This window comes from Balaenoptera borealis (assembly GCF_965194805.1).
Source record: "Balaenoptera borealis genome assembly, chromosome: 5".
NCBI lineage: Eukaryota > Metazoa > Chordata > Mammalia > Artiodactyla > Balaenopteridae > Balaenoptera > Balaenoptera borealis.
The window spans coordinates 53,059,159-53,073,357 of NC_138862.1; the positions used below are offsets into that span (position 1 = coordinate 53,059,159).

Genomic DNA, 14,199 nt, shown 5'->3' on the forward strand with positions numbered 1-14,199 from the left:
GTCTATACTGTTTTGTATATCTGTAACTAACTATCTCAAATTATTATGGTCTAGTAAATTGCATTTCTTACTGTTTTGAGGTTTCATTTATTTTTCTATTAAGTATTTCCATTATGCCATGCAGAGAGGGACAATAAATTATGCTTTGCTTCTAATTACTTCCAAAAACTATTAGAGATTCTAGCAAGCTTTCCTTTAATCAGTTACCACAGAATTTATACATTGAAATATTGTCTGTTCTGACTTACTTTTAGGTGAGAAAAGTATCTAGAATTAAACACAAGTTTAAATTCCTTGTATTCTACTGGTAATTTTTGAAGAATTTTTCTAATATTGTTATTTTGTTTCTGTCTAAATACTGAGAAGGGCACATGAATATCAAGCATCTCTGAAAAGTACAGCTATGAATACTACTAAACTGGGAAAGATGCTATGGCAGTGAGAGACCCATCTAATGGTATAATTGGAAATTAAGTCTTAAGATTTAGAACTTCTAGATGTAATAAACATGTGTCTTTGATCTTGGTAGATGGCACTTATCACCAGGAAAACCCCCCAAGAAATCTATCCACTCTGTGAGGCTGGTATAATTAATACTGGCCAAATGCAATGCAATTTGAGGATGATCAATTTTATTTGACAAAGCTATTCTTTTCTTGAAAAAAAATAAGTACTAAACATAATTCAGGAAGGCTAAGTTAGGTTAAACCAAATGTTAGGGAAAACACACACACACACACACACACACAAAATGATTAAATCAAAACTATCTAGCTAGAGGAGTGAAGGTATCTCTGATCTGTTTGAAATACCAACTAGAGGAAATGATTCAAACCATCTCTGGAAGGAATCACAATAGATTTTGAAGATATTTTCAGTAAAAAAAGAAAAAACTTTGAAGCAAAGATTAATTTTTCCAAAAGATAGATTTTTTTTTTCCTTTTAAATACAAAACTCATATATCCCAACTCATTTAATCCTAGTCCTCATTGCCCTAACTCAAAATCTGTTTCCCCAAAACAGTGCTGACATCACTTTGGAATCTTACAAATGCCCAGAGTTGAACTGTATCATGTATTAGAGCCCACAAATGGAAGTAACATGAAGCTTTGTTGCAACTTTTTGCCACCTGTTATATACATTTCTATTTATTGCTGAATATTTATTCAATTTGGAATGTTTTAATATTTTGTTTGTTTTAACTGGATAGTGTAGCTCTGCACCAGGTAACCGACAGCTACAACTTTTCAAGCTGAGGATGGCGGTGAGGAGCACCGAGGTCGGTTAGATGCATCTCAGTTTGGCCACTAAGATTTTGAGTGACTTTGAGGTAAGCAGTTTACTTTCATAATTCTCACTCTCCAAATCTACTTTTGTGTCTCCATTTTTAGAGGCATTACTTATCCCTTCTCAGTCAGGTAGTACGGAATTAATTAATTTAATGCTCGGTATGTGTGCTGAGGAGAACTTTAAAAAGAAAGGACAATGAATTCACATCTGTAATGATAACCACTATACTACAATGCTAGAGAACAGCAGTTACTATAAATTAATAGGAATTCAAATGTGGAAGAGGACAAAAACCTGGAATTTGTAGTGAGTGCCTAGTTCTATATGAAACTTTTAAGCAAGATATTAATAAGAAAGATCTGTTACAACCTGAACTAATAGTAAAAGCCATTAAAAAAAAAAAAAAAGGCAATTTTCATGCCGGTCATTACAGCAAAGCACTTAAAGCCAGTCCCTCTTTCTAGACAACTCTTCTTAAAACTCATGGACAGCCTTCACTGTCTCCACTTCTTTCTCACAATGTCTAAAAGAGGAGATACCAGGTCCTTATTCACTTTGGAATGTGTAGATGATGCAAAGGAGCAATGAAACAGCAGATGACCCTCTCCCAGAGCTCTCCCAAAGCTGCTATGTTGTAGTTTTGGAGTACACTGGAATGACTATGAATTTTACCAATGCTATGGGGATTTCTGTACCTGAATACATGTCATCCTTAGAAATGTGATTGGCAGGACATGTTTTATTCTGGTGCTGCTGTCTGTGCTCATGGTATTTTTGAACTCCTATGAGCAAGGGCAACAACATCCAAATAAGTGCAAGAAGGTGTGGAGCCATAGGCTATAAACAGTACATCTTCCTGGAGCACTAATTTTACTCAAGGATATGAGAGAGTTAATATTTTTAAATATGAAAATAAATGCAGATATACCAAGTAAAATGCAAACTTTCTATAAATTATTGAAATGACACAGACTTTGAAGCAATTTCCTGCATGCGATTGTCCACTTTTAGTTAAATCCCTAGTCCCCATGTCATTCGGAGTTAGCTCTTTGGTGGGGAGAAAGATTTGAGAAGCAATAGCTTGATAGCATTTAAAAATGGACTATCATACAATAATTTAAAGTGACGTTAAAAAAAATTTAATGATGTGGTAAGAAACTTATGATACTATGTTGTACTGTGGAGTATGATCTCCACTGTGTGAACATGTGCATGGACAAATCATCATTAGAAAGAGGGCTCCAAAATGGCAATAATGTTCCTTACTGATGACGGGGTTCTAGGTGACTTTTCTTGTTGTTGTTTTTTTTAAATTCTACTTTATTCTCTAATGTGCATGTACCACTTTCATAATTTTAAAAAAAGCCTCAGATCCCATCTGTTGGTTTTAGAGGTCTGAGCTGCTCAAGAATCTAAGACAGAGATTGATTTTGCTGGTATAAAAAGTACAGAAAGTACATAGTGAGTGGCTTCCTAAAGTCATGTGAAAAATGATCACAATCCAGGTTTTGAAATCTCTACTACAATTTTAGAATTCTTAGTACCCTCTTCTATCACTACTATTCCTTTGCTACTGTCTTGATTTTATGATTGGCTATCTCCAAACTCAGCTTAGCAATCATTGTTGTATGAATGTGTGAGTTAAGTTTTTAAACCTAATTTTTGGCCTGACTACTGGTGGGATAACAACAACATAAATGGGTGCACAGCTTACTGATTCAAATCCTATCATCAATCAATCATTTACTAGCTGTGAGACCTTGGGTAAATTACTAAACTTTGTTGTGTCTCACTTACTTCTATAAATTGACATTAATAATACCTATTTCAGAGGGGTTGTGGGAAATAAAATTATGACTAGATCTGTATTGTATAGTAAATTTACATTTATATTTTATATATAACATAACAAACATATTACATTGTATTATATAAACTACTCAACATTAATATACAATATATAAACTATTATATAAAATGTTTTATATGTGCAACTATATAATAATTTTAGGTATTACATTATCTGTTATCTATATTTAAAACTGTATGTAATATTTTTTAAAATCTGAGACATAATCTCAAATTATTTAGTAATTCAATGATGATACTTGGGATGGACAGCAAGACTCTTAGACTACAGATATTTTCAAGTATAAGAAAAAAATATTGGAAGAATCAATATTGTCAAAATGACCATACTACCCAAGGCAATCTACAGATTCAATGCAATCCCTATCAAATTACCAATGGCATTTTTCACACAACTAGAACAAAAAAAAAAATCTTAAAATTTGTATGGAGACACAAAAGACCCCAAAAAGCCAAAGCAATCTTGGGAAAGAAGAACAGAGCTGGAGGAATCAGGCTCCCTGACTTCAGACTATACTACAAAGCTACAATACTACAAAGCTACAATAATCAAGACAGTATGGTACTGGCACAAAAACAAATTAGATCAATGGAACAGGATAGAAAGCCCAGATATAAACCCACACACATATGGTCACCTTATTTTTGATAAAGGAGGCAAGAATATACAATGGAGAAAAGACAGCCTCTTCAATAAGTGGTGCTGGGAAAACTGGACAGCTACATGTAAAAGAATGAAATTAATTAGAACACTCCCTAACACACAAAATAAACACATCATACACAAAAATAAACTCAAAATGGATTAAAGACCTAAATGTAAGGCTAGACAGTATAAAACTCTTAGAGTGTTCTGCCTATGTTTTCCTCTATGACAAATCACAGCAAGATCCTTTTTGACCCACCTCCTAGAGAAATGGCAATAAAAACAAAAATAAACAAATGGGACCTAATGAAACTTAAAAGCTTTTGCACAGCAAAGGAAAACATAAACTAAATGAAAAGACAACTCACAGAATGGGAGAAAAATACTTGCAAACAATGTGATTGACAAGGGATTAATCTCCAAAATTTACAAAGAGCTCATGCAGCTCAATATCCAAAAAACAACCCAATCCAAAAATGGGCAGAAGACCTAAATAGACATTTCTCCAAAGAAAACATACAGATGCCCAGAGGCACATGAAAAGCTGCTCAACATCACTCATTATTAGAGAAATGCAAATCAAATCAAAACTACAATGAGATATCACCTCACACCAGTCAGAACGGCCATCATGAAAAAGTATACAAACAATAAATGCTGGAGAGAGTGTGGAGAAAAGGGAACCCTCCTACACTGTTGGTGGGAACGTGAATGGTTACAGCCACTATGGAGAACAGTATGGAGGTTCCTTAAAAAGTTAAAAATAGAGCTACCATATGACCCTGCAATCCCACTCCTGGGCATATATCCAGAGAAGAACATGATCCGAAACAATATATGCACCCCAGTATTCCTTGCAGCACTGTTAAAAATAGCCAGACATGGAAGCAACCTACATGTCCATCGACAGAAGAATGGATAAATAAGATGTGGTACATATATACAATGGAATATTACTCAGTCATAGAAAAGGAATGAAATAATGCCATTTGCAGCAACATGGATGGACCTGGAGATTACCATACTAACTGAAGTAAGTCAGAGAAAGACAAATATCATATGCTATCACTTATATGTGGAATCTAAAAAAAAATGATACAAATGAACTTATTTACAAAACAGAAACAGACTCAGAGAGAAAAAACTTATGGTTATCAGAGGGGAAGGGTTGGGGGAGAGGGATAGATTGGGAGTTTGGGATTGACATGTACACTCTGCTATATTTAAAATAGATAATCAACAAAGACCTACTGTATAGCACAGGGAACTCTGCTCAATACTCTGTAATAACCTAAATGGGAAAAGAATTTGAAAAAGAATAGATACATGTATATGTATAACTGAATCACTTTGCTGTACACCTGAAACTAACACAACATTGTTAATCAACTATACTCCAATATAAAATAAAAAGTAAAAAAAATTTTTTACTAGACCTGTATCTTACAGTAAATTTACATTTAAACTACTCAAAACATTAAAATACAATATAGAAACTATTATATAAAATATATTTTACATGTGCAACTATAAATATAATAATATATGTTATGTATTAAATTATCTCTGTTATCTGTATTTAAAATACTTAGCATAACATTTGTCCTGTAGTAAGTGCTTAACAAATTTTAAAAATGATTACTACATACAATCTGAGACATAATCTCCAAAATTATTTAGTAATTCATTGACGATACTTGGGATGGACATCAAGACTCTTAGACTACAGATTTTTTCAAGTGTAACAATATTTGAGAATTAAAAGAAAAAATATAAATTAACTTATCAAGGCATAAAAGAAATCTCAAACACATCATCATTATGACTTTGTTACTCTCCTGTAAGTTGTTGGAGCAATTATTTCTGGAACTCATTTATGTAACTTTGAATTGCTTCCACTACAGATATACTATTTAATTTTAGAAAGACATGTTTTTATACTATTGAATTTTAGAAGGACATGTTTTAATACACAGTTTTCACTAAATTACAAATAAAATATCTTTATATACACTAAGGTAGGTAATTATGATTGTTAGGGCCAAGGTTATAACATAACTTTTTTAATACATCCAGAAAATGGTTATAAGAGAACTACATTAGTATTAGATTTGTAAGAAAAATGACCCCATGTTCAGTGGTTTTAAAACTGAAGCTGTATGTAAGGAAAAACATTTTAGGTAGTTGAACTATGGTAAAACTCTGTAACGCTGCAATTTCCTTTGTTGAAACACAAAACAAAATCTTAAAAACACAGTTTATCTTAAAACATCACTTATAACAATACACAGTTCCAACTCTTATGTGAAATGAAGCCGTGATTTCCAGTTGAGGTCTTAATATAAAATTCATTCAACATCTGGTCACTTTTCCTTTAAGCTAGTAAAGGAAAAGTAGTATTGGAATTAATTCCTTTTATGAGACCTCCTTTATTTTGTAGGTATACTTGGCAATAATATCTGTTACCAGTTACAAACACATTTAATACAAGTCATATTCTGAAATTCTAGTGTTATTTTTAAGTATTACCTTGAACATCCTTTTAAATACTAAGAATGTTAAAAAAAAAAATCTCAAGAGCTCAGCTGCACTTCATCAGCATGAGCACAACATCATCACTATAACTTTGTATTCTAATATAAGTAAGTTGGATTCCCTGGGTTTTTAAAGAATGGTATTCAAACTGTAGCACATGATATCTTACCACAAGAGAAAAGTAAACTTAAAAATGTCTAAAAACTCATGCATAGCTAGTATAGACATGAACCCTATGTGAAGAAATAAGCAGACTATTAGCAAAAACATTTGGCCCATTTAAGGTATATGCAAGTTTAACACAAGCCGGTAAAATCCACTTATTCTGATTATCATTATGACATATTCATATCATTAAATATTGTTACATCTACAAACTTACTTCAGAAAATTATAAACTTTTATGGGGGGAGAAATAAAACATTTGGAAGGCTCTTTGTATATGTAGACATACATTTACATGCACACATCCTCTTTAGAAAAAGGAAAATATTTTCAAATCAATTAAAATTTTTGAGTTAGAAATATTCTTTTCATAGAAAGCTTATATACATAAGTAAGTCACCATCAGTTATTTACATCACCATAAAAATAGGAGAAATGGAATTTATAAGATGCGGCAATTATACCAGAATCCTCAACGATCGTCTTAAAAAGGCCTTGATATCAATAAAAACGCTACTGCAAAATAAGCACTATTAGTATCCCAAAGGCACACTGCATAGTCTTAAGTTTCTGATGGAAAGATCTAATCCAGAAGGCAAGCTGAGTCCCTCTCCTGGTGTGTAATAAACTAGTGGACAGCTTGGTAGCCCTGTGAAGCAGCATGTGAGCAAATATCTTGTTGGAAAAAAGTATCTTATTTTCTGTGGTTTGACTGTGTTTGTAAAGAGAGTTCAGGGAGTAGGCTGAAATAGTTGATGTTACAGCTAGCTGAGGCCCTCAGAGTAATAATCAAGACTATTTTATCACTCAGGTAAAGCCAGTTCAGGCTTCTGGTAAATGCCTATTTGGGGATGTTTCAACAGGGTTTGTGACTTAAAGTTCTTCCTTGAAATTTCTAGTGTAATGCTAACTGGAATTCCTACCAGTTGAAATCATATATGTGAATGATGTTCCTCTGGGCTCAACCATACCTGCATGTTATGGTGCAAACTGTAAAGAAGCTGTGAAAATAGAGCATTTAGGCCACAACTCTTCTCATAACTTGAGTATATGTTTCTGTTAATCCAGAGCTGGTAGTACTGAATATGTTATTTTAAATCAGTCATGGCACTCTTCTCAAAGTTGTATTTTAACATTATTTCCTTAAGGGATTTGCTTCCTTCTCCTATATATATTGTCAGATACTGTCTCTCCTTCTTCTTGACTTTCACATTTTTTCATCATTCTGGAAATCTACCCTTTCAAATGGAAATACAGTGTTTCAGTGGGTACCCATGGATATATCTGAAATATTGGAATGACTAGAAGTAAATTGGTAAAAACAGCACAGACCAAAATTTGAAATGGTTAATAATATTTTCTGTTTTTCTGAGTTATATTCAAATGTAAAAACTTAAAAAACTACAGAGGGATTTTTGCATCTCCCATGCATGTCATCAAGTACAGAACTGCTGTGTTGATAATTCTCAAAGCAGCTAAATAATTATCTTGATTCGGAAGTTACAGAATGGACAGCTCTCACTATTAACAAATCTGTGAACTGAGGTTTGAGCTTAAAAGCAAACCAAATCCAGCAATACATAAAAAGGATCATACACCATGATCAAGTGGGATTTATCCCAGGGTTGCAAGGATTTTTCAACATCCATAAATCAATCAATGTGATACACCATATTAAATTGAAGACTAAAAACCATATGATCATCTTAATAGATGCAAAAAAGCTTTTGATAAAATTCAACATCATTTATGATAAAAACTGTCCAGAAAGTGGGCATATAGGGAACATAACCTAAACACAGTGAAGACCATATAGGGCAAACCCACAACTAACATCATACTCAATGATGAAGAGTTGAAAGCATTCTCTCTAAGATCAGGAACAAGACAAGGATGCCACTCTCGCCACTTTTATTCAACATAGTTTTGGAAGTCCTAGCCACGGCAATCAGAGAAGAAAAAAATAAAAAGAATCCAGATTGGAAAGGAAGAAGTAAAACTGTCACTGTTTGCAGACGACTTGATACTATACACAGAAAATCCTAAAGATGCCACCAGAAAACTACTAGAGCTCATCAATGAATTCTGTAAAGTTGCAGGATACAAAATGAATATACAGAAATCTGTCTCATTTCTATACATTAACAATGAAATATCAGAGAAATTGAGGAAACAATCCCATTTACCATCGCATCAAAAAGAATACAATACCTAGGAATAAACCTGCCTAAGGAGGCAAAAGACCTGTACTCTGAAAATTATAAGACACTGATGAAGGAAACTGAAGATGACACTAACAAATGGAAACCGTGTTCTTGATTGGAAGAATCAATATTGTTAAAATGACCATACTACCCAAGGCAATCTACAGATTCAATGCAATCCCTATCAAATTACCAATGGCATTTTTCACAGAACAAATAATTTTAAAATTTGTATTGAAACACAAAAAACCTTGAATAGTCAAAACAGAGAAAGAAGAACGGAGCTGGAGGAATCATGCTCCCTGACTTCAGACTGTACTACAAAGCTACAGTAATCAAAACAGTATGGTACTGGCACAAAAATAGACACATACATCAATGAACAGGATAGAAAGCCCAGAAATAAACCCACACACTTACGGTCAATTAATATATTGGGTTGGCCAAAAAGTTCGTTCGGATTTTTCTGTAAGATGTTATGGAAAAACCTGAACAAACTTTTTGGCCAACCCAATATAACAAAGGAGGCAAGAATATACGATGGAGAAAAGACAATCTCTTCAATAAGTGGTGCTGGGAAAACTGGAAAGCTATATGTAAAAGAATGAAATTAGAACATTCTCTAACACCATATACAAAAATAAACTCAAAATGGATTTAAAAACGTAAATGGAAGATCAGATACTATAAAACTCCTAGAGGAAAACCTAGGCAGAACACTCTTTGACATAAACCACAGCAATATTTTTTGGATCCATCTCCTAGAGTAATGGATATAAGAGCAAAAAACCAAATGGGACCTAATTCCTGTGGTTTTTTTTTTTTTTTGGCTGCACCATATGGCATTTGGAACTTCCCCAACCATGGATCGAACCATGCCTCCTGCAGTGGAAGCACAGAGTCTTAATCACTGGACCACCAGGGAAGTCCAAATGGGACCTAATTAAACTTAAAAGATTCTGCACAGCACAGGAAATTATAAACAAAACAAAAAGACAACCTACGGAAGGGGAGAAAAATCTTCGCAAATGATGTGACCAAAAAGGGATTAAACTCCAAAATATACAAACAACTCATACAGCTCAATATCAAAAAAAAAAAAACCCAATCAAAAAATGGGCAGAAGACCTAAATAGACATTTCTCCAAAGATGATATACAGATGGACAAGAGGCACATGGAAAGATGCTCAACACTGCTAATTATTAGAGAAATGCAAATGAAAACTACAATGTGGTATCACCTCACACCAGTCAGAATGGCCATCACTAAAATGTCTACAAATAATAAATGCTGGAGAGTGTGGAGAAAAGGGGACTCTCCTACACTGTTGGTGGGAATGTAAATTGGTGCAGTCATTATGGAGAATAGTATGAAGGTTCCTTAAAAAACTAAAAATTGAGTTACCATATGATCCAGCAATCCCATTCCTGGGCATATATCTGGAAGAGACAAACTAATTCGAAAAGACAGATGCACCCCAGTGTTCATAGCAGCACTGTTTACAACAGCCAAGACGTGGAAGCAACCTAGGTGTTCATCGACAGAAAAATGGATAAAGAAGATGTGATATATATACACAATGGAATATTACTCAGCCATAAAAACAAATGAAATAATGCCATTTGCAGCAACATGGATGGACCTAGAGATTATCATACTAAGTGAAGTAAATCAAAGACAAGTATCATATGCTATCACTTATAAGTGGAATCTAAAAAAATGATACAAAGTTATTTACGAAACAGAAACAGACTCACAGACATAGAAAACAAACTTATAGTTACCAAAGGGGAAAGGAGCAGGGAGGGATAAATTAGGAGTTTGGGATTAGCAGATACACACTACTATATATAAAATAGATAAACAACAAGGACCTACTGTATAGCACAGGGAACTATATTCAATATCTTGTAATAACCTATAACGGAAAAGAATCTGAAGACAAATATACATATATATATATTCAGTTATATATATATATATATTCAGTTATATAACAATCACTTGGCTGTACCGCTGAAACTAAAACATCATTGTAAATCAACTATACTTCAAAAAAAAGTCAAAATACAGTTAATGAAAAAAATACTGATATAGGACAAAAATCTACATAGGAAAAACTTCTGATGTCTGTAATTATGAGACAAATATATTGTTTCAATTGCTCAAAATATGTGTATGTTCAGCATAACACAGATATCAGCTACTCTTCCCTCCTCCCTTCTATCCATCCACTCATCCAAGAAACATGTGCTAGGCACTCTTCTGGACACCTGGGGATAAAGCAGTGAACCAAACCACGTGTGTATATTCAAAGCAATACTCTAGCAGATGAGATAGACAAATAAATGAATGAAAGGTGCTATGAAGAAACATAAAGCAAAAGAAGGGGATAGAAAGTGACTGTGTAAAGTAGGGGGAGCTATTTTAGATATGGTGGTCGAGGAAGACCTCCCAAAGAAGCAAAGCAGCAGCATTCCATTAATAATGGTTATGAGTACAACTTGTATTTACTAAAATGGTACAGGCTTCTACTTAATGACTGGCAGTAGAGCATTGCATGATAGCCCTAAATAAGCTATGAAAATGCATAGTTTGGTGCTAATACTAATTCTAAAGAGATTTCTTCCTTTAATGGAGAAATAAGAGAATGCAGCAGTTCGGTATATAAAGACATCAATCCCATTTCTCATATCTGATGATAAGGTAAAACAAAAGTTAGAGAATGAACAGATTCTGAATCCCAGAACATGCTTTACTGACATATCAAAGTTAATATTAAGGCTTAATGTTTCCTTTTCTGTGAGACAATTTTGTAGGCATTCTTCTCATAATACATGCTTTATAAGCAAATGCAAAGGTGATAAAAATACTTTCTTAGGCTGGCAGTGCTCATTAAATTATACACTGAATAAAAAGGTGCTCCAAAAAGCACTGTACAAATGTAAGGTATTATTATTACTATTATTAGCCAACTCACCTGAAGATGAAGGAAGCTGATCATAGTCCTGTGATGTTCTGTTGGATTTGACATTTTCACCTGGTAATCTCCTAGCAGGAGGCAAAGGAACCTGGCCACTTGCTGGATCAAAGAAGGGATCTTAAAAATAAAGATAATTTTCAGATTAAAACTATTATCTCTTGGGCTTCCCTGGTGGCGCAGTGGTTGAGAATCTGCCTGCCAATGCAGGGGACACGGGTTCGAGCCCTGGTCTGGGAGGATCCCACATGCTGCGGAGCAACTAGGCCCGTGAGCCACAACTACTGAGCCTGCGCATCTGGAGCTAGTGCTCTGCAACAAGAGAGGCCACGATAGTGAGAGGCCCGCGCACCGCGATGAAGAGTGGCCCCCACTTGCTGCAACTAGAGAAAGCCCTCGCACAGAAACGAAGACCCAACACAGCCAAAAATAAATAAATAAATAAATAAATTAATTAATTAATAATAATAATAAAGGAATTCCTTAAAAAAAAACTATTATCTCTGCTAACTGGCTAAAGAAAAAAATTAGAAATTCTCTATAAAGATCAATTTTTAAAAAAAAATTTATTTATTTTTATTTATTTATTTTTGGTTGTGTTGGGTCTTCGTTTCTGTGCGAGGGCTTTCTCTAGTTGCGGCAAGCGGGGGCCACTCTTCATCGCGGTGCGCGGGCCTCTCACTATCGCGGCCTCTCTTGTTGCGGAGCACAGGCTCCAGACGCGCAGGCTCAGTAATTGTGGCTCACGGGCCCAGTTGCTCCGCAGCATGTGGGATCTTCCCAGACCAGGGCTCGAACCCGTATACCCTGCATTGGCAGGCAGATTCTCAACCACTGCGCCACCAGGTAAGCCCAAAGATCAATTTTTGAAAATAAGAAAACATTTCATGACTGATAGTAACCATTTTCTAATTTGCATATTTTCTAATTTATTCATCACTTGCTCAAATATGCTTTTCCCATTTGTTCCTAAATAATACACACTACTAACTTTGTAGTTTTCAGATCTCTTATTTGATGGTAAAATTGTTGATGGTAAAAACTGCTTCTAATTTTAATTTTCTGTCCCAGTCTGTCCTGTACAATGAATAGAAACTGTTGTAAAGTCAAAGAAAAAAATGGGTTTTGAACCTTGCCTGTAAGAATATTATATCAGTTAATCTGTCTAAGCATTAGGCAGACATAATCTGTAAAATGTACCTGACATTTGGGATTTGTGAGGATTAAATGAATTCATGTCTATGAAATCTCCTGTACATATAATGTGCCTTTTAAAATACTACATTGGGCATCCTATGCAAAAAATTGTTAGTTGGCTCACTGAACAATAAATTCAGTTATTAAAAATTATGCTATTATTAACATTAAGGTTTGTATAAGTAGTAAAATGTGTTTTTTTTTTTACCACCTTGACAGAGAGGGGGAATCTGAAATAGTGAAAAATATGAATTGCAGACAAATTAAAAATTATTGTACTTCTTAATTATATTTATTAAAAATAGAATAATGGCAGAAGCTAATGGCAGAGCTAGTGGCAGAAAAAGATTGTATCAGTGCTACTATATTAAATCATTAGGACTATAAACCTACCTGGTTTAAAATTAGTAGTATATGAGTTTAAATCCATAGAACTGATTCATTTTCTGAGTAGATGAACATTACCTCTGCAACCTTTGGTTCACTGATAATTTATCATCTGCCACCACTGCCATCTCGGGCTCCTCTGTTTTCCTCTCTCATAACACTTTCTTTTATGTCTGCCAGTATCTCCAAAGGTACTGTAAGTTCTTTTCAGGGCAGGGACCTTATCTTACTCAATTGTGTTTGAATTATATCTCCTAATAGAAACACAGTACCAAGCACACTGCTTGGTAAATAGCTTGCACTTCACAAATATTTACCTTTAACTACCAAAATTAACTCAGATTCAGATTTTTCATAAATTCAAATTCTGTGAAATTTGTATTGCTAACATAAGCCTAAAATTGTAACTATTAAAGAAGACCTGATAAATATTTCATTGTTTTAACTTCCATTTGAGTTTGATATTAAAAATGTGTAACAATTGGATTATTTGAGAAGGAAATACATGCCTATTTATATTAATTTTGACTAGTTGAAGCCCCTATTTGAGTACAATAATTATCTCCAGGTTTACTGGAGACATTTTTTTTTTAACCTAAGCAAGGCTACTTAATTTGCTTTCATTAATTTTGAGATTAAAATGTCTTAGATTCTGAGTTTTCAATAATTGAAAAGTCAATGGTTCAGCCTCATTAATTTTTCTGAAACATTTTAGGAAGGAATAAGAAGATAAATCAAATTCCATGCAACAAATGTTTGTTAGTCTTTTGATTTGGAAGGCTAACCAAAGGAACCAAATGTGGTGATTTCTGCATAAATTTAGAAATTTCCCAAAGATTTACAGTTAAATATTCAATAAAATTTACTTTCAATTCTTGTTCATTCTAAAACATCACTGATAAAATATTAGGTCAGAGAAAAGAC

At 33.9% G+C, this 14,199-nt stretch overlaps 1 protein-coding gene across 6 annotated transcripts in view; it reads right to left on the bottom strand.

The window, feature by feature from the left end:
• Positions 1–14,199, bottom strand: part of CBLB (Cbl proto-oncogene B) — a 216,725-nt gene that overhangs the window by 12,277 nt on the left and 190,249 nt on the right. For all 6 annotated transcript variants that reach the window (XM_082393088.1, XM_082393084.1, XM_082393085.1 and 3 more), the window contains one exon: positions 11,692–11,811. In XM_082393088.1, coding sequence (XP_082249214.1) covers positions 11,692–11,811 — 120 coding nt within the window. The remainder of the gene's footprint in view (positions 1–11,691; positions 11,812–14,199) is intronic.